The sequence below is a fragment of the Passer montanus genome, unplaced genomic scaffold (genome assembly GCF_014805655.1).
Source record: "Passer montanus isolate IOZ18808 unplaced genomic scaffold, ASM1480565v1 scaffold5, whole genome shotgun sequence".
NCBI classification, from domain to species: domain Eukaryota; kingdom Metazoa; phylum Chordata; class Aves; order Passeriformes; family Passeridae; genus Passer; species Passer montanus.
In genome coordinates, this window is record NW_024369929.1 from 3,271,199 (window position 1) to 3,293,338 (window position 22,140).

The window sequence follows — 22,140 nt, forward strand, 5'->3', positions numbered from 1 at the left end:
AGTAGATTCTTTTGTACAGAATCAGAAAAGGAACAGAAATCTTTTGTTATTCTAACCTGGGGGAGAATTCTTCCTTTATCCACACAAGCATAAAAGCAAAATTCCCCAATACCCTGTAGAAATATCAGCTTGACAGAAAATATCAGAAAATATCCTTAAAAATAATTATGATTTGAAATAAATGCAACCTACTTGTCTCTGCAAATGGTTAGAATTTAGTTCTGCTACAATCTGACATGACATCCTAACATTCTTTCATTCTAGAATTTCATTTTGGAGGTTGATTTTTTTTTAGAATTGTGGCCTTTGAGCTGGTTGAATGTAATTTTTTAATCTTTTTGTTGAATCCTGAACTATTCAGAAGTTGAAACTTCATGTCCTGTAGCTGTCGACAATGAACATATGCTCACTGTCTAAAAAGAAAGGATAATGCATACATTCATTTTTCACTTTCATTTATGCTTATGCATGGATATATGTGTATGGGACTTCGTGGCCATACAGGAAACTATCCAAAAGGGCTCCTATGTATGTGAGGACATCTGACAGGAAAAAGTATGATGGCAAAAGAATCCAGCATCAATTGAAGGCATTTTCTTACAGCCCCGTTTAAAATATCCTAGTTTCAAAAGAAAAAGTTTCCATTTTTTTTCCTTAGAGTCACTAGGTATTAATTACATTAAATTCTATCCATCTCTTATTTTAAAAAGGGGAAAAGAGACAAAAAGTTGAATAAAAATTTAAAGGTTAAATTTTGTGCATGGACTGAAGTTTTTAAATAGATTGTTTGTTCATTTATGTGAGCACATGTGGAAATATATCCCTGAGGCATTGATACCAAATTATAGGAATGCTGAGAAAACAAATTGTATTCACTTTTCTAAAGTATCTTGCAGTTTACACTGGCAATTAGGAAACTGCATGAGACCTGTAATATAAAAGCTCAGAGAAAATATATATTTAAGTATATCCAGTACAACTATGAAGCAAAATCCCTTCTAATATGAGACAATACTTACAGCATCTCTAATTTTCAGCTTTTAATTTCCCTCAGTGATCTGGAGCTCCTTAATACTCTTGGAGTCCCTGTGCAGCATCCTTTCTGGTACAGACTCCTTTAATTACAGCAGCCAGAAGTGAAGCACTGCTGGTGTTTTGTGTTAGTAGGTCAGCCTGGCAGGCACCTGATACTAAACTGAGCCTTGTTCACACATAACCTGATCCACCTGGTGTGCTCGTGTCCCTGCCTCAGCTCCTAACGTTGAAGCTGTGTGATGCAGATTGTTAGAGAACATAAAAATGTTATTATGAGAAGGAGGTCTTTTGTGCTTTCATTATCTTGGAATAACCAGTAAGGGTGGGTTCTTCCTTGGAATGTTTTTATGCTGCTTGTCTGAAATTAGTGATGGTTCATTCTGTTGTGCCTCCTGAAGACATGGCAGAGGTTTGCAGGCAGCAGGTGATGTGGAGGTGCTCTGTTTGCTGTTCCTCAAGGTATTCAGGACAGCTTGTTGCTGACAGCATATCTGCAGGCATCCACAGCCTGCATTGCCTGGGTTTGTCTGAGACACAGACAGCATTGATTACTGTAGCATGTTGTCAGCTCTGCTGTGTCAGCAGGAAAAAATTCTTTTGATGTGGAGAAATAGAAATAGAAGGCATTCAGTGCCTACTTAGCTCCACTTATGAGTGCAACATTAAAGTTATACTGTGCCATCCTACAAACGCAGAAAATATTTTTCCCTTTTTTCCTCCAAAGAGTATTTCCTCAGTAGGAATATATAATATTTATGGATTACTGCATTAAATAAAATTTTTAAACCAACTTCAAGGTTTTTATAATACAAAGATTCTTTTTTAACAAGTTTTTGATTGTCAGCATGCATTTCTGTAGTTTGTATTAACCCGCCTCACAGATGCAACTTCAAGAGCTAGCTGAGAAGTCCTTCCTCCTACCTTCTGTGGCAAAAATTTTAAACTGGAAATTTGGTTGAATCATAACTAAATATTTCCAACTTTGTATGCATTACTAATTTCTTTTTAGTGCATTTTTTAGATGCATATGTGAATTTCATTCAGCAGTACCTGTTCTGAGAGTATTTCCATGCATGGTATTTAGCTAGTGAAATTTTAGTATTTCCTCAGCAGATATTTAGGGTAGTGCTTGAGAGAGCAGGACTGACGTTCTCAACAAGGTCACTACTGAAAGTAGATTTAGAAAATTTTGGATACATGTTTGAAAACTATTTTAAAAAACAGTAAAAGGAAAAAGCTTGATAGCTAATAAAAAAATAAAATAGCCTGAAAGCTACTAAGTTGATTGTTACTTTCCTCTGTCAAACTCATAATTTTGAGCATATCGCTGCCTCCCTACCACCTCCAGTGATACTTTCCTCTTAGCAACTCTAGGAAAGGCCAAGCAGAAATTGCACATGCTTTGGAAATATTGAAATGGAATAGACCCAAGGCTGCAAAGATAAACCAAACACACTGGAGGAATAATTTTTGTCAATCCTTTTTGTTTATAATATTTCTACAGGGTGGCACTTGTAATAGCCACAGATTTGGGGTTTTATTAATTGAAATCCTTCTAACTAACATGATAAAAATAAAGACAGCTCTTTGGTAAAAGGTGAATTGTAACATCTCTTTTAGACATCCCTATCTCTCAGCAGCAGACAGCATACCCTGAACACATTACCTGCTTTGCCACCTAATATACATGAATTAGTAAACACATTTTTTACATGAGTCAGGGAGAAGTTATATGCATTGGAACAGCATTCTATAAATTTATAGATGCATTCCAGATTAATGGTTTTGATCCCTAAGTATCCAGGCACAAAATTGTCAAGATATACAATGGCTATGATTTACTTTGAGCCAGAAAATCTTATTATCTTTGTGTTTCCAAATGTTAAATCATTGCCTTGAGGCCTGTTTTGAATAGCTTAATCATGTGAAAAGGGAAAAGAAAAAGATGGTCCTTACTTTGGAGAATTACATTTGGAGACAGAGATATAACTTTAAACAACTGTTGAAATAATAAAAAACCAGAAGTAAAGGAAAACATGATAGAATAAGATGTGAAAATCTAAAATATGAAAGTGGAAAACATCTACTCCATAACTTCTATTATCAGCAGGTACTCTTGTGCAAGAAAAGTGTGATACAATATTCATAATGCAAACATTCACAATCCAACCATTCAGAGTTCAGTTGTTTTGCAGTAAGACCCACTTACATGGCACGATAATGAATTTGACATTGAGAGGAATGGAATGAAGGATGGGAGATGATTCAAATATGCTAGTAAAAAAAAATAAAACCAACAAAGCAATATAGATGTGGCACATATTTTTCATCTTTACAATGTGAAATTAAAATACTCCCTTTTTCAGTCACTAATTCAGAATAGAAATTGTGAGTGTGAGAAAGGATTTGCACTGAGCTTGTTTAGTTAGGGTATCATCTACTGATGGAATGGAATTGCAGAGCTTTGGGAAGGCTCCTGGTGCAATACCCAGAGACTGAAATACTCAGACATCCACAACAGATTTAGTACAAGGACTTGAAATAAGCCTTTGTCTTTTAGACAGCAGTCTTCATACACAGAGATAATTGTTGTAAGGTGCAAGACAGCTGTATGGTCATTGTGTGGCAGTTTAACAGTCTCTAGGTTTTCTTCAGAAACTTTCTCCAAAGGCTCCCAATCACTCCTACATACCAAAGAAATTACTGCAGGTGTGAAATTAGGTCTCTGTAAGCTGGCAAATAGTACTTCTGGGAAACTCTTGAAAAGTCAATTTGGTTTTTAAAACAATTAAATCTGCTTATTTTTCTGGTTATGTAGTCAATCCTAGTTAGAAAGGAAAAGATGGTTTAGCTGTACTAGATGCAGGACTCCTCCCTGAGAGGAGGTAAATATTGTCCTTGGTAAATATTTCTTGGAGAGAAGGCATGTGAATGAAATACCTCTTGTGGAAAAGGACATGAGATCCCAAATCAGTGTTAAGATCTCTCCTGTGTTGTGCTTTACTGAGCAATAACAAAGAGTTGCTGTAGCTGACATGAACTTCTGTGGGCCCTAATATTTGGTAACCAAATTCCACAGTACTCTGCAATTGGAGTGCAACACTGCATTCAGTGCTTTTTCCTAAGGTACTAATGGAGAGATCACACCACTCTAACCTGTTTTAAAAAAATAAATTGCATTTCAGAAAGAGTGCTTTCAGCAGTTTGACACTCTAAACACCTATTACACATCTCTTTACAGATATCAGAATTTTGTGGAACACTTCTTTGCCCGGAAGTGCCTCAGGTTAAGAATTTTGTCTTTGATTACTAATTTTCATCCCAATAACTTGACCTCCTAATAGATGAGGTGATTTTGTGCCGTGACTTTGTCTGGTATGCCCTAATGGCAGCACTGAAAGTTTTGTATTTGCCTTTTTTTAATTTTAACAAATATTTCAAGTGATAATTAACTATCCTCTGTGGGCAATATTCTCTTTAGTCTAAATTGCCTATCTCTGCAGATAAGAGAATAGACTGTCTCTAGTGTTGATTAAAAAGGTGACTTTTGACCTAAATGTTTAGAAAACTGGTACACATGAAATTTGATTTTATATCAATTAAAATTCAAATTTATATAAATTATTATTTTAAATAGTCCTAGTAATAATTTCTGAATTTTTAGGAATAAAAATAGAAAGTTAGAATTTATACCTGCCCCCACGTGTATGAACTTGTCCCTGGAAGGGTAGGAACTATCTTGGAGCTATTTACTGGCAGAATTTGGGTTAGATGACATGCTGTGCTGCCTTAGAGGAAAAACGGCCATCAGGTCCAGTATCCCATATTCCAGAGTGGCCAAAAGCTGATGTTTTGGGAAGATAAGAACAGAGTAATAGCTAAGGAGACTTCCCCAGAACTGTCTACCTGTTTCTATAAGGTCAGGAGTATTTTTGAATGTGTGTTGCCTAGGGCTTTTTCTTTTCCCTGAGGAAAGAGGCACTGCTATCAAATTCTTCACTTTTAAAAGACTAAGTGAGCCTCAGAAGTAAATGAGACTTCTTGTACAGAAGAAAGATGTGAATTTATTCTGTTTCACCCAAGAGACACTTGAAGCCAGGTGTTGCTCATCCAGTACACTCTGCCTCCCTTAGGGTCAAGTCTGGTTTGCATTTTTAGATGTTATTTATTAACCTAAAAGAAAGATGATGTTTGTGGCTAAAGAGCTGATTTGGGAACCAGGAAATAAAGGAGCAGTTCACATAGTTCAGGTACTTTAGTCTGGGTGGTAAATATGCATTTATGAAATCAGCCATGTGGCTCCATATTACAGGGATATGGGTTTTATACACTGCTGAGCGGCTCCCGTGCTCAAAGCTAAATGATTCTGCACCTTCTTTGCTGTCCAGCATCTGAATCAGCCTTTCAGGTCAGCTGTGCCCTGCAGATAGAAGGCTTAGTTCTGCCAGATCCACCAGTGTGCCTGTGCATGCTGCTTCTTGGGCAGGCTTGAGAGCAATGAGTGTGGGACGTGATTTAATGCTGGCCTTAGAGGTGGCCCTGCCGGACCTGTAGTGACTTAGTGAGAATCAATTCAAGTACAGATGCCAAAGCATCGTTTGTTTTCCCTGTATGCAGCATGTCCGAGTCCCCATGGCCATAGGGAACAGCAGACAACAGGAAGGACCAATAATCCATTTGTCAATAGCCATTTAAATTGCAGACTTAGCTCAGAGCACATCCTTCACTGCTCACATGGCATCGAGCACTGCCTTCTCCTGTCAGGTCACTGTGTGTCTCTAATAGAAAATAGGAGTTTAAGGCATTGTGCTCAGGGCTTTGTTTCCACTGACTATTTACATGTAAACCTGCTAAGCTGTAACTGTGTCATTCAGAGCACACTTAAATAACTTTGCATTCAAAATACTTTTTTAAAAGGAAAGGTCTCATTTCCATAAGGTGTATATATACAAATCAAAGCTGGTGGGTGTAAGGCTTCAAGCCATCCTGAGGATCTGCTGCAGTGATTGACAGAGTCTTTATCTTCTACCCAGTTTTTATAAATCACAGAGGATTTTACTGATGTGCAATTTGTGCCTTAGAAACTGAAAGGAAAAATCTTTCTAATCTTGCTTTTCAAATGAGGTGATCATCTGCTAAGGATCAGTGTGCCTGAAACACAACCAGCTGCAAGCTACAGATATTTTTTCAAAGGTGGAAAATGCAAAATCCCACAATATAATTCACAGTTAAAGCATCTGATTATCTTAATTATCTACTACTCTTGTTAAATCTTTATTTTGTAAAAGGTCTCAAAAATTAACCCTGTAATTTGCTAATTCTGCTGACAAAGACAAACTATTTTATCTTGAAAAGAACTAACACAATAGTCTTTACCCTTGTTTTATTCTTTCAAAAGATTTTTTTACTTATTTACTAAATCTGCCAACATGCAAGTATTTGTGTCAGTTTAAAAACGACAATGTTCTATTAAGGAGAAAAATGCAACCTAATCCTCTTATACTAATTAAATGGGAAGACTGTTAATGAGGAACATGTCACTTGTCAATGTCTGAAAAATGTAATTTTGGGTGAGGTTTGACTCATTAAAATAATGCTGTCAGTCCTTTTCCTGTAACATTTTAAAGAAATTTCTTTTCCCTATGGTTAAGTGAGTCTGTAAAATCATTCATAGGACTTTAAGGTCAATAGTGATAAAGAGAAACCTTTTTGAGGAGTTATTACGCACTCAGAATCAAGAAGCTGTAACATTTGAGTGCAAATGGTTGGGTGTGAACCTCTAACCCAGCACTTAAACCCTGAGTTATGGCAAAGTGAAGCATCTCCATTTTCTTCTACAAGCGAGGCCTTTCCAGTGACCTCCCTCCACAGCTCTTCTAACCTTCAGTCTCAGTATTCCAACCACCCTCTTCCATCACTGAATGCATGCTCTTGGAGTAGGGCTGAAAATGTTTGCCTTAAATGGTACAGTTTGAAATGTTTTTTGAATTTCCAGGCTTTATTTAAGGTGACCTATTCTTCACTATTCCCTTCTGTATTATTATTCAAGTGGTATGCATGATTTATTTCTACCTAACCCAAAATTAGCATTTAATGAAGGAAAGCCATCTTTTTTATTTTTCTTCACAAGGCTGGAGAAGAACATATATGAAATAATTTCACAATGGTTAATTAATTGCATGTGGTAAGCATTTCCAATTTATTTTGTGTTTAAAATTTGACCAGATGCATAAAGGAAAAAAAAGATCAAAAGCTCTTTTCTTGGTAAATGGTAAACTGAAGTACTAAATACTAATAAGTAACTTTTGAAACATTAATTGCTTGTACACTATGTACACTTGTACTTAAGTATCAAGTTTAAAAATTTCACTTCCTTCTGAATGGAAAACCAAAAAAAATTCTAAAATGTCCCCTTTTTTCCAGTGCTCTTATGCTTTACTTTGCTATAATATCACCTCTTTGCATGAAGGGATACTCTGAAATATGGACTTTGCTGAGGGCATTTATTTCAATGAAGGAGCTTGATGGCAGTAAAAGCAAAACAGTTAAAAAGGTATTAAAACCATAACTCTATAATATTAAAATAAGAAAGCAGCCTCTCTGTAAATTAAATTGAGCCAGGATGAGAGTTGGCAGCATTTCTGTGAAAGCACAACAAAGAATAAAGGGAGTGGAATACAGCTGTATTGGTGAGAGTAATGTTTTGTGGAGCTCAGGTGCACCCAGTCTGTGTGGTTTCCTTGTGTGTGTGGAAATACATCTGCAACAAGTGACAGATCTTAAAAGCCACATGCCTGGCTTTTAAAAGATAAAAAGATGATAAAAAGGGTTGACACAAATGCTTTTGGGATATTTGCATCCACCCTGAAGAGCTAATTCTTAAACAGCCATAGCTTTCTGAAAATTGTCAAGAAAAAACTGATTTCTAAGGCACAAATAACAGGAATATATACAGTTGTTGTATTTCAGGTGGAACTGGATGTGCCCAAAATGCAGCATTTTCATTATGCTTGTATTTTCATTTAATGGTGATGTTAAATTAAATAACTCTGCCTTATGGTTATCTGCTATTGTTATTGGATAAATTTACCCCATTATATAAATCCTCAAACTACTTAAATGATGTTTAAATGGCAAGGTCACATTTTTTTTTAAGTACTGTCCCAATCCATGTTATTGTCTTGGCATTCTTCAAATATTCTTTGATAAGTTAACTCATCTCTCCAAATTATTATGTTAGAATAGCACCATAACTTTTCTAGAGAGATTCCTAGGTTTTTTTTCTAGTGGGAGAAGGAACTGAAGGAGATGAAGTTACAGCTTTACTAATTATATCTATGTAGGTATTAATATATCTCTTATGTAAATGTCTATAAGAGATATACTTGCTTGTGTATTTGTTGTGTAACATGCATGACCTGTTAGAGAAGCCTTACTTCTCTCTGCAGCAAGTGGGAGTGTGTGTGTCTGACACACAGTTCCAAAAATTAAAAGTTTCAAATTCGTGATGAGCTAAAATTATTCTTGCATGTGTGAAAACCTATTTAGCCAACACCCATTGGGTCCTTTTATAGCTGTGTGATAGCTACAGAGTGCAAAGCTTGCTCAAACAGCTTAAATTTAACCAATTTCCTTTCCCTTCTAACTGCATGTCAGGTTCAATAAAACCTGTTTTTCTTGTAGCCAGCAGTAATCTCAGGTGCAGGAGGCTGGAGCTGAGCGCCAGGGAGTGCCAGGCTCACAGCACTCAGTGTGGCTGCACCACAGCCACAGGGGCTCTTCTGCTAAAGGGAAATGGTCACATTTACAGCTTGGACTTGTAGTCTTGTGGAAGAGAATCTCAAGGAACCAAGAAATATTATATTTCTTCCTGCTATTTATTGTAGTTTCATATTTTCGTCTAAGAGCATTGAAAATTGCAATTCACATACCTTGTCAAAAGTACTGATCCCTCACCTTAGAGGAAGTCCCCAAATCCTACCTCACCTTTCACTCACACCCCCAAGTCACCCATCACTGTACAGATTAGATGGCTTAAAAGACTCTTCTAGGAATTTGCCATGGCAGATAGTATTTTTTCCATAGTCCAGAAAAAGGAGATTTTGTCTGACCCTTATACAACATTTTTGACTACACAATACATTTTGCAGTCATTGTTCAATCAATTTCAAAACTGAATTATTGTAGACAAAAAGGAATAATTCCATATATTGGCATTTTAGGTGGAATCAGTTTTATTCCTAAAGTAGTATTTAAATTGACATCAGGAGCCAAATGCATAAGATTTTCTTTAGTCGTTTTCCAGTGAATAATCTTTTCCAAAGTATACCAGAAAATAGACGTAAGAAGGAAATTTATTGGCTGTTTTTTATGAACATTTTGACCAGAAAAATGCTTTGTTAGACTTGGAGAACTTGCATTAGCTGATGGTTTTGCATGTCAGTTGTGCAAGGCCAGGTTCTGCTCTTATGGATGTGTACAATTGTGACCTCAGGAGGTTTCACACAGCTGCCCCCAGCTTCAGTGTCTGCTCCAGTGCTGAATTCCAGCCACATGGCTCCCCACTGTTAGACCAGCACTGCCTCATCTTATGCTTAGAGGGATCTGTTATCATCTAGTGCAAGTCAGTACAGAAACCAGCCTTGTTATTGAGATAAAAGTCTCACCCAGGAAATTGCAAGATGACAAGAAGCATACAAATTAGCAAGAGAGAGAAAGATCACCAGACATGAAAGTAGCCTCCATAGTCAGCAGAAACTTACTCTGCAAAGCTTTGGAAAACTTGGTATAATCCATTCTAAGACAGACTGAAAATTCTACCAGAGCTCTGGATGGATTGCAGATTGTCTCAGAGTGGCTGAATCTGTTTTAATTGAATGGCATATATTCTTTATGCATGATAATGTTAAAATATAATATACTTTTTCCTTACTCCTGTAGCTCTTTCCCTTATTCCTATACATCCTATACTTTTCCCTTATTCTCAGTAAATTAGGAGATACAATAATCACAAGAAGATAGTAAAATTTGTATTTATTATGGAATAAAATTCAAAGTTGATGCCTCTGCATAGCTGCCACTGGAACTTTGTGTGCTTGAGAGGTACTTTTTCATTATTTGAAACTGATCTCTTGGAGCAGAGCAGTCACAAGAATAAGCCATAAAATTTCATTGCCTTAATTTTGGAGTCTCATCTTATTCTGTTGAATACAAATATTCTGCTTTTGTGCTTCCCCCTGTTTAAGGGGCCTTAAATAAGGTTCTGGTTTTGGTAGCTTTTTTTCTACAGCAGGCTTAGCACTGCAAAACTGGTATTTGTCCTAACTCTCACGTCTGTATGGATGCAGTACCACAGGTTTAATATCACTCTTTGAGCAGGGAAATTAAATCCTAAAGGATGATTAAGCCACATCAACAATACATGATAATTAAATATGTGATTACACATTTTTATTTCTGCTGCAAGAAATAGCTAATCTTTTTAACTATAAAAGCTACACTCAGCTGGGATATATGCTCAAGAATACCATCTCTGCAGTGCCATAATGCCACTGTCTTTAGCATTTCTTTGTCTGTTCTACTTTTAATTTCTATTGGTGGGTGCCAGTTATAGAGCATTTTTAGAATTATTTTTACAAGGTAATTATTGAATTTTAAGAGATTATTAGATGAAAACAAACAGAAAAAACCACTATATACCATGAAAAGATATGCAAGAACATAATTCAGAATGTAAAATCTTTTAAAAATAGGAAAAATAGTTAAATCATCTCAAAAATCCCTTGGTATCACCTGATGACTGACACAGAAAGGAAGATTTTCAAGCCCACAAAAAAGTAATTGCAAAGATCTCACTCTCAGGTGAGGTAATCAAACATCTCAAATGTACTTGTTCACGTTGATGTGGTTTAACAGATATTCCACTGCACACCATCTCTCGTTTGCAGGTGGTTTCAGGGTGAGCAGAGGTGCATTAGGTATGGCTGGCTAGATGCTGTTCCTGTCTTCAGAGCATTCACAGTTCATATTCTACTGAGAATACACCCTGCACACTGACAACATTTTGTTGTAGCTCAGTGGTAGCTCAGGACAGGCTGCTCCATTTTAGGAGCATTGCCTGTGGATACAGGGATGTGTGTTTACAGTATCTAATTCACTGCAGCCATTGTAGCTTTAGGCAGAATTTCAGCAAAACTGCAAATGAAACAATCCTGACAAACAGAAATGAGCATTTGTTATCTCACAACTTTAATTTCTCAGTCTGCTGCCAGTTGTTAAACTAATAAAATCAGCATAATTATTAATAATGGACATCATATTTTCTTTGCTTGCCTATTCAGTGATTTTTTTCATGACTACCTCATGTTCACAGTAGACACATTAGAAGAAGCAGAAAATGATAAGAGAATTTTTTTTGGTCTTAGCTACACAGGAAGACCCTAGTGGCTACTCTTGAGATAACTGCAAAGGCATGTATTTTAATGCCATCTATTTTTAGATGCTGCTCATTTTCATTTCCCCCACACATTTCCCTCACTTCTTTAAGAATCATTCTTGCTCTGCATCCCATGCAAATCTCCTGCTGTTTTCTAAGTCTCTATTTCAATTATGTTAAGCATATTAAAATAATATTTAGATGATTAATTGAAGCTCTGAAATATTCAGTAGCACCAAACCTAGAGTTGTCTTTAGCTGTTTTTCCTCTCAGGCCTCCAAAACCATGCCTTTAAAAAAAACAGAGGCAGGTGGTATTGATGCAGAAAAGGCTGCCTGGAACAGAGGCCAGACAATGTTAAAGGAATAAAGTTGGGATTTATTAAAAGGCCCTTTAAAGGATACATCTTGGGCAGTACAAGATCCTGACTGTAGCTCTACCCAAGATGGACTCTGAGTCACGAGTTTTCACACTTCTATAAGTTTTGGTCCATTTACGTATTGGAGTTAATTGTCCAATTACAGCTTTGGGTTATGAAGTCCCATCCTCTCCCATCCTCTCAGTTTGCTCTCCTTGATTTGCTGTTGTTTACACTTTTTGGGCTTGAAGCTGCAATGCTGTCCTTGCTTCTATTGTGCCTGACTGAACTGTGAAGAGAACTTGCTGAGTGCTGAGCACTGAGGAAGAGACATGCATGCATATGACTGTGTTTGTAGGTATTTACTGCCATGCAGATCTAACATCCTGCACATAAAAGGACTGGTTTGATTATGTCCTAATAGAAGTTTCTATCCTAGGTCTTTCCCCTGAAACAATGCATTGGTGTTTTATAGAGTGTTTTTGTTTTAAATTCAAAAGCCTCAGAGAAAAGGAATAGACACTTCACAGTCCAGGCTAGTAAGTCAGGCTGTGCCAGCCTGCGTGAGACAACTTCAGCAACACTGAGATAGCACTGGGAGTGTCACAACACAACCCTAATTTAATTATGTTGTGGTAGTCCTTATTGTTGGAGACTCTTTCCATCCCTATAGGTCAGTGTTACCCAGGCTCACTCTGTGCAAGGGGGACCAGCACATCCCTTCCTCCTGTGCTATGTCCCCTCCTCCTTTCCCTTTGTTAGAGACCATGCTCCTTCCAAAATCCCATGTCACACACTCAGTCTGCTGTCACTGACACTGCTGGATTAGGGCTCCTGTGAGAGCTGGGATCCCAGCCCCACCTGCTTTTCCAGGAGCTGGCAGTCACCCTTCTGGAGCTGGCACTCTGCTTCTGGAGCTCTGCATAATCAATTCTCATGGTCTGGAGAGTCAGCACCACTGAAAAATAACCTTAATGCACTTTGGCCTTGGGGAATCAAAAGACTACAGAATCTGACAGTCACAGCAGGCTCATGTTCTGTTATCAGCTTATTAAAAATTCCCGTTCCCAGTCTAGGATCAGTCATAATTCCTCTGGACCAACTTAGCAGATGGGAGCCTATTAAGTCTTCTGTAATGAAAGCCTAGTGAGAAATACTATTAGTTTAATATTAAAAATTGTTTTGAATGTTTTGAAGTTAGATTCTTTTCCACTTATCTTTAGTGGAGAAGAGACTGGTATAATTAGCATAAAGCCCTGCAATCATGAATTTTCTGATGCAGTTCTGTTGAAAAATACTGTAATCTCAGTTACAGATGTACTGAGTAAGTAGATGAATGTAGCAGATCTAAACATATGTCTGTGTTAAGAGGGTTGGGTGTTGTTTTTTTCTTTTTTGCAGCATTTCTGGATGATGAATGTATAGGGCTAACATATGGAATAGCTTCAGTCAGCAGTGCATCCACAGCACAGCTCAGCAGAGAGAAACAGAGCTGTGGGCTGTATGTGCTATGATCTTGCCTGGCAGTAAATTGTGTGGCAGTGCTTATAACTTACTTCTGAACATGACTTATAAAGAGTAGAACCAGTTTAATAGCAGTGAGATTGCAGAGGATATCTGCAGAAAATAGGCGGTATTGAACAATTCCAGGCAAGCAAAACTAGAGCATCAATTTTGTCAAAACTCACAAAGGGTGCAGATATCTGAAGTGTGGGAGAACGACTGAGGAGTAGATGGAAAAACAAACCAGGGGAGGAAAAGGCATAGGAAAGAGACCTTGTAAAAAAAAGTGAATATATTAAATTCAGGCCAGTAAAATTCTTAGGTTCACCTGTAAGTTGGAACAGCAGGGCTCAAACATCATTTGGCTGTAAATAAGCATGCCAAAAGTATATTAGTTTCCAAAAGAACCCAGATCACTGTGCATGTTAAATGTAAATAACTTGTTTGCTCTCACTAAAATGCTATTCAGTTTGTGAATCAAGTATAGTTGCAATGTAGTCCTTTAAGTACTGCCAGGAGTATGACACTGGGTATTTCACCATGTTTATAGTTGTGTACCATTTCCCATTTTTAAATATAATTTAATTGGCCTCTTTTACTGGGAAGACAGTAAAGAGATCTTTCTACACAGGTGAAAACATGTAGAAGTGTTAAGGTTGATAAACCCCCCACTACAGCTGTCTCAGATTAGGTGCAGCAAACTCAGGAGAAAGCTAATGAGTATAATGAGCACTGATTAGAATAAATTCCAGCTGTAAGCCAGTAGTCCTGTTTCTGGGAGCAAAAGAAATTGGTTCTCCTATGCATACTCCTTTTTACTCTCACATGAAAATGCAGCATGTGTTTCCTGGAGATTGATTTTCCTTTCAACATTGAGCTGAGCCAGGGAAAATTAAGAAAAATAAAGTAAAACCATTATTGAAAGAAATGCATTTTTACTGAGAACTCTTTGTAACTGGTCCCTTATTCACTGACAACACTGATGGAGATTTAGTGATGCACTGTACAACAGAAATCAGGGTTTGATTGTCTCAGCAAGATAAAATTACTGAATCCCAAGGAAGGTAAACAGGGATCCAGCACTGATCCATATTCCCAGGAACACTTCATCCCAAATGCAGCCAGAAATGGAAAAATGTGCTTGGTGTGATGCAGAAGTTTGACCTAACTCCCTGCCATCAAGGAGGGAGGTGAGATACAAGAAGTAGGAGGGAGTCTTACACCAAGCAGAGAATCTGCCTACAGCAGAGCTGTAGGCTCAATTGGAGCCTTGATTGATAAAATGCCTCTGGATCCAGCAAATCATTACTCCTCTCTTCAACACTGAGTAATGTTAGATAGAAGTCCAGTATTTTCTCCAATTTCTAATTTTTTCAAGATACCTATGATGTTAGAAGGTTACAGTAACTGATGTGAATATTAGCTAAAGTACTAATCCATGCAGTAGGATGGATTATTGCAGTAGTCAGAATAGCAAAACACATGGAAAAAATTTGGTATCTGTTGCCTTTCTGAAAAAAAAAACCCAAAAAAATCCCACAACCCTCTAAATTCTGGTTTTGTACATTTAAAATCTGGAAGATTAATGTCTCTGTAGGTGGGAAGACAAGAGTTCAGACCTGTGGCCCTAAGGAATGTTGCTTTTTGACATGAAACAGCTTAAAATATTCAGGTTATGCTAGACCTAATCTGTGACTAAAGCATTTTGCTAGGAAGCTTGAGAGATATTTTGATACAGGGGAAGAAAATTAGGCTGCCATGGCTTTTCTAATATTTGAGTTAAAATACAGCTGTGTGTTTCCTTGACAGCAATGTATGTGCAGCTCCATAAAGAGCAGTTCTCAGACTGGTGTTTGAAAACTCAGCTCAGTAATTCTGATGTGTTGGTACAGTTGAAGAAGTTACATTTTGTACTTGAAGATGCCGTAATCAGTGCACATTCAGTCTGCAATTCATGGGCTGAAAATAATAAATTATGCCTTTTTATTTCAGTACTTTGTCACCTTAAGAGTAGTGCCAGAGAAGATTGCAAAGGAGGCCAAGTAGAATTGTAATTATTGTGCAGAAATTGCTTTGTAACTTCAGTTTCCATAGCATTAAGATCAGCATTGCCTCTCACCAAAAATCCAGCTTATTTTGCCTCAGTTCCAGCATACAGGGGTAAAGCACTGTCCTCAATCATCACTCAGGCTGAATTAACTGAAAACCCATTTCCCATGTCCCAGTATATCAGTACTAGACATGCTTGAGAGGAATTATTTTCTCTATTTCTTACCAGTGCCAGACACGCTTGAGAGGAATTATTTTCTCTATTTTTTACCACCTATGCTCCAATTTCCAGTCTGCCATGATTTTTTTTAAGTCCTTCCCACACAGTGCAGATGCTGCACATTACCAGACCCCTGTGGGGCAGGACTGCAGTGCCCAGCTGAGAGCCCTCCCTGGCAACTCCCCAGAGCTGATGGAGCTCCACTCATCAGCCACCCCTCCCTCCCCAGGCTCCTGCCCTGCCTTTTGGCTCTCAGATGACATTCAGGTGGCTTCCTGCAATGTGTTCTACAATATCTACAATGCACTGGATTTTATTGCAAGTAAGTAGCATCTTTGAGCATGCACCACTGGAATTTATAAAGGGCTATCACTGCAGAGATAACACTTATGGCAGTTTTAGGGCCTGGATACCAAATGAAGAGCCTTAGATGTGGGTGGAAAAACTCCATTATACTGGCTAAAAAAAGGGTTCTCATCTCCATATGCTTTAGGAAAATCTGAGTCATGGGTTTCAAACAGCGTTTGTTACAGGCTCTGTGTTTCTGTATCTTCAGCTACACTGTTATGACTTATGTACAGGGTCAACTGCACTGTAAATATTTAAGTATTATTTAATATGGATAATATTTCCACTAGAAGGTTAAGGCCATTGCAGATGAGAACTTTTCAATAAGAGGCACTTGATTTGCTCTGTTCTTGAAAAAAAAAAATTGGTTAAACCAGATTGAGATCTCTGTATTTTCTTGCAGTGCCATTCAAAATTATTATAGCACTCCATCTTAACTCATTTTAGACACATCTGTGTAGTGTACTCATTCCTGAAATGGTCATACAAGCAATTTGTCTTGCTTGTGGGCAGTTTTTTGCAGCCTGTACAGAGCATTGCAGTGTTGTGACTTAGATTACTATTTAGATTACTATTACTACTTAAATTACTATTTTAATCCAATACATTTTTATTCTGCAGTCACAGTATAGAAACATCCTTAGTTTGCAGTAAGAGCTGACTAAATCAGACTTTGACTAAATTAGACTCTGACTGACCCTAGTGGATGGATGGCTTGATGCTGTGAATTTCTTATAACTGACTCCAAAGTAAGAAAGTATCATTATTATTAAAGGGATTGTGGACATACAGACTGCCTTGAGAAAATCTTGCAAGTCTGCTAGTTCCTCCAATAGTGAGGAGGGGCACGTAACCACTGAGAAAGTTTTGCCTTCTCTGATCATCTCCTTTAAAACTTCTCTTCAGATACACTATTTACTTTAAAGCTTTATTCTGTCAGGACTAATTCTGCAAGGTAATAAACTTATTATTCTGCAATAACTAAAAAGGATTCCATATGCTGGGTTCCATTCATACCTCCTCCTGTGACTAACATCTCTGCTTTGTATCTCAGAATCTAGAACCCACGTTTCAGGGATAGATTTGCCATGTGATATCTTTGCCATAATCCACAGATACATCAGATTGCTGGATTTGTCACAAACTAAGGTTTGGGATTTTTCTTGTGGTATCAGAAGTTCTACAGGAATATCTACAAGGTTCTAGGTTACAGTGACAAGATTTATTTTCTAAGTTCATAATGCCTAAGAAATTACTCCCTATATAGCTCCTCTAATTCTCTAGCTCCATGTCAGTTTTATTGCTCAAGCCTTGGGAAACTGGTTAAATCAAAATGTTCTTGCAGTTGTGTGGTGCTGGTGAGGAGCCTGAGCTCCCTTCATGGCAATGAAGTAACTGCACAGGTCAAGTTTATCACAAGGATACAACAATGAAATACAGAGAAACAAAAAATACTAAAAGTAGATTATTTCCCCCTTCCAAATCATGCAGCCCACCACACTTGTCAAGCCTGTCTAGAATTAGCCATTTTTAACTATTTTTATATAGTTTGTATAACCCCTGCTTATTTAGAATTAGTGAGCTTTTACTATAAATGTGTTTTACCTGGAATATAGGTTAGACACTGAAAAAACAAAGAGATCTGGATAGATTTGAGCATTGGGCCACGATTGGTTGAACAAGTCTGAATGTCAAGTTCTGCTCTGGGGTGCTGGCTGACAGCAGTTCAGGACTCAAAGTGCTCTGGCAGCCCAGAGAGCAAAGCACATCGTGGGCTCTGTCAAACACTGTGACCAGCTGGTCAGAAGACAGGATCATCCTGCTGCACAGAGCTGTCCTGAGCACTGATGCAGCCTCAGCTGGGTGCTGTGTACACTTCTGAACTCCATCATTTAAGAAGGATGTGAAGGTCCTTGTATGTGTGCACAGAAAGGCAGCAGAGCTGGTGAAAGGGCTGGCAGGAGGTGTCCTTTGAGGCATGGCAAAGGACTTTGGGCTTGTCTGGTTAGTGGAAAGGAGTCTGAGGTGACCTCATTGCCCTCTACAGCAGCCTCCAGAGGGGAATTGGGCAGGGAGGTGCTGAACTTCTCCCCAGAGATGGTATCCAGTTGACAGAATGCTTAGGAATGGTTCAAAGCAGTATCACGACAGTCTGGATTCAGGAAGCGTTTCTTTACCAGGAGCATGGTCAGATGCTGGAACAGGCTTCCAGGGGCAGTCAATGCCCAAGCCTGTCTGTGTTTTAAGAGGCATTTGGATGAAGGCCTTAAAAGCATGCATTAACTTGGTCAGCACTGGGTGATTGTGGTAGGTCCCTTCCAACTGAAATAATCTATTCTAAAAGCAATATTTGATTTAACAATGGGAGATACTTCATGGCATCCAGCTAGAAAGGGCTAATAGACCAGCAAGTGCTTTTTTACAAGTAACAATTTTAATACCAATACATTATCTTTTAGTGCACTATGTGACTGCCAAGTTAGTAGAATTATTTTCCTTTAGTTTTGGTAAGAGCAGGTCAGATTCTAAATGTTTGCTTTCAGTACACGTTAAAGAAATGCCTAAGCTGCAAATTGAAAAGAGGTCCCGTTTACTGCAGAGCGATCAAAGCATGACCCCTTACTGGCAAGAAAGAGAAATTGAAAACTAATTTCAAGGTTCAGGATTAATTCTCTGTCAAATTGACAGAAGAGAGCCTACACTAGAATACATTTAGCACAAATGTAGAACCTTCTCTTTATCTGTTCCTTTCAGAATGCAACTTATTACTTTGATTTCATGGTTCCACAGCATAAGCATTTTAAAAGTTAGCTGTCTGAATTTGGTCAAATATCTACAAACATAGGCTTTTAACCAAATGAATCTATCAGTTTGCTTCCTATTAACATCACTGTTCTCTGCTGATGACCTTTTCCTGAATGTATGTTTTTCCATCTTCCCTGCAGTAATTGCTGGAAATGATTGTCATGTAAGGAGCTGGCTATGGCAAACAGGAAACATCAAAGCACTGCAGCCAGCATGCTGGATCACAGAGCCAGAGCTTGCCCAACTTCATCTCACAACAGGGAGCCTGAAAATGAAGAAAGTGACCTTCCCATTGAAGATTATGCAGCAAAGGAGGCAGAACTAGCCACTGTCAGAGCAGGTAGTCCTACCCCTGTGGAACATGAGTGCAATGACCATAGCGGAGATGGCGACTCCAGCTCTGACTATGTAAACAACACTTCGGAGGAGGAGGACTACGATGAAGGCTTGCCAGAAGAAGAGGAAGGGATCACATACTACATCAGATACTGTCCAGAGGATGACAGTTACCTGGAAGGAATGGACTGCAATGGGGAGGAGTATGTTCCCCATGAGGAACACCATGTTGAAACTGATGAATGTCAGGAAGCTGTAGAAGAATGGGCTGAAGGCAAAATTCAGCACCAAGATGAAAACGAGGTGATGGACAGGCAAGAATGGCAGGAAGGTCAAGATAATGGCATTCAGATTTTGGAGGATGAAGCATCATCTTTGGAGATCCAAGACCAAGAAGAAAACATACAGTATTGTCAAAGTGAAGGTGACTATCCGGACTATTACCCAGCAGAGGCTAATGGAAATTCACAGGGAATATCACCGTACCATTCTAGAAAAGAGGATGCAGAGCTGGAAGAGCAGGAAGAGGACATTGACCAGATTGTAGCAGAAATCAAAATGAGTATGAGCATGAGCAGTATTAACAGTACAACAGAAATGAGTCCAGAGCACACTGGGACTGAAAACATGGCACATGACTACAAAGAGACTTGTTCAAAGGGAGAAGCTGTTCACAGTGCTAACAGGCATGAGGGGAGGCCAAAATCACTGAATATCCCATCTGCCTCTAAGCACAGTGGAGATGTGCATCGAGGTTTTAAAGCAAAGTCAAGATCCCCTGAGGACAGACAGAAGTGGCCACAGGAGCAGGTATGAAGTGCTTTTATAAACCAAAGGCATTATGCAAGAGTTATGTTAGTTATTCCAAACAAAGTTAGCAATATTTTTATATCTATTAATATGTAAATGTATTAGCAGTATTTTAATTTTTTACTGTAACTGCATTCACACAATCGCTGTGTGTTTAGAAAGAGGTGCTAAATGTAATCAGCATATGTAGAGATCTAGCAAAGATGTTTTGCACAGAGAAGAGACAATTCAAACAAAGTATTCCAGATACATGGGGCAAAACCAGTTTCTTTATACTATTTTCATTCTGCAGTGACAGTCTGGAGAAACTTAAAACTGGGGTCAGCATTGAAATAGTTGAATTTTTTTTCCATTAATGGCTCCTGTACCATTGCCTTAGTGGTTGATAATTTCCTGATTTTGATAGAATGTATATCAAATCTAGATACTGAATATGTTAAAAAAACCTTCATGAAGTGCCTGCATATTGCTGTGGTTTTTTTTTTACTAGCTGGACATATCTTGACCTTGACAAGGAGGAAGAAATAAGAGCTTGACTCTTACCGCAAATGCTGTTAAGCAGTTTCATCACAAGAATGATGTAGAAGTTAATTTAAATTGTGCATGATCTTTTCTTGTTCTAATGCTGAGTGCCAAAAAAAAAAGGAGTCTAAGAATGAAGCTCAAGCTTTTCTAAAGAAAAAGAGGGGTGAATTTTTTCTCTGATGTTTCAAATGGAATGTGGGTGCTTCTAAGAGAGATATACCTCATTCCCTAATGTCATTTTAGAGCCTTGACTTTGCATCTCTAAAATTATATGCAGTTGAATATTAGTTATCTTCTGCAATGAACAGATGTAGCTAAAAGAGGTAAAACATAACATGTGCTTGGATAACGAACTACTAAGGATAAATGAATTATTTTGCCTGATCTTTAATTAAAATGCTTTATTAAAATTTGCATGCATAAATTTCCCGTTTCAGCTTTATCAACTCTGTAAATAGCATTTTCTATAATTTAGTGCCCCACAGTTAAACAATTTAGTCTAGGTGATTCCATTAAAATACATTAATTCCTCTGAAAAACAGTAAAAGGAAATCAAATGCTTAAGTATATGCTGATGAAACAGGTCAACCTTCATTATAATTGTGAACAAAAAATGTCTTGGGGGATATTTTCAGATTTCCCATATCTGCAGCAAGTTTTTAATATTCATTACTACATTCTATTTCCAGAAGTATAATTATAACCAAATTGTGCAACTTACTATATTCAGTGCCCTACTGCCAGCATAAAAGTCCCTTAGTGAATAAACCTGCTGATGCTGAATGGTTTGAACAGCTCCTAGGTGTTGGCTGGGAGCACAGAGGTTGAGGTTGCATGTTTTAGATTTAGGGATGGCCTTTCTCCCAGCAGCTACTACTGGGAGTGTTGTCCCTTCCAAGTTCTCAAAATATTGCAGAACAAGAGACGAGTTCCTGAATAAGAAAGAATTCCTCAGTGCTTGACTAAGTAATTGTTGGGTTTCCTCCACCACGAACGATTGCCCATTCAAGACAATATTTGAAATAGACCTTAATTTCAATAACTTTTTGTTGAAGTTTATTTATGAGAAGCCGAGCTGAACTGCATTTTACCTTTGTCATTCTTAACAGACTGCTAACAGCCGAGGGCTGTGTAACACCTGGGTATTGATTTAACTGCTAAAAAAACCAAAGTACCTAAATATTTCTGAACTGCCTGAGCTTTGATTGTTATCTCCTGTCAGTCTTGGACCAATGCCTTCATCTTATTTAATAATGAGAGAAGCACTCCTGTGATAGGTAGCCCCAAACTGGATGAAGCCACTGAGCTTATACAACCGCTTTTAATAGCAACCACAAACTCCTGTCTGAATGGATAGAGAGCACTGGACAGTACACAGTGTTTCATTCCTTCAAACTCAGAGACAGGAAATTAAGAGATACAGCAGTACAGGTATCTACTCCAGATCAGGCTAAACAAACTGGGTCTCAATGCATTTCATTTTTAAGAAAGGCAACAAGGCACAGCTGCCGTGGGCACTTCACTGCAGAGAAGAGCACAAGCCTCCAAGGCAAAAAGCTGTGAAGTGGTATTTCTTACAGAGATACAGAGGCTCACAAGTGGACACATGAAGTAATTGTCCCTCCACCCACACCAAGCCTTCAGGGATGTAAAAGAAAGAATAAAAAACAAGTTCAGTAACCTTTGGCAAGCATTACTTGAATGTGTGTGTCATTA

General features: G+C 38.1%; 1 protein-coding gene across 5 annotated transcripts in view; it reads left to right on the plus strand.

Annotated features, from left to right (window-relative positions):
• APBA2 (amyloid beta precursor protein binding family A member 2) overlaps positions 1–22,140 on the plus strand; it is an 85,051-nt gene that overhangs the window by 30,500 nt on the left and 32,411 nt on the right. For all 5 annotated transcript variants that reach the window (XM_039723209.1, XM_039723205.1, XM_039723206.1 and 2 more), the window contains one exon: positions 18,894–19,899. In XM_039723209.1, the coding sequence (XP_039579143.1) occupies positions 18,931–19,899 (969 nt within the window). In that variant the 5' untranslated portion in view covers positions 18,894–18,930. The remainder of the gene's footprint in view (positions 1–18,893; positions 19,900–22,140) is intronic.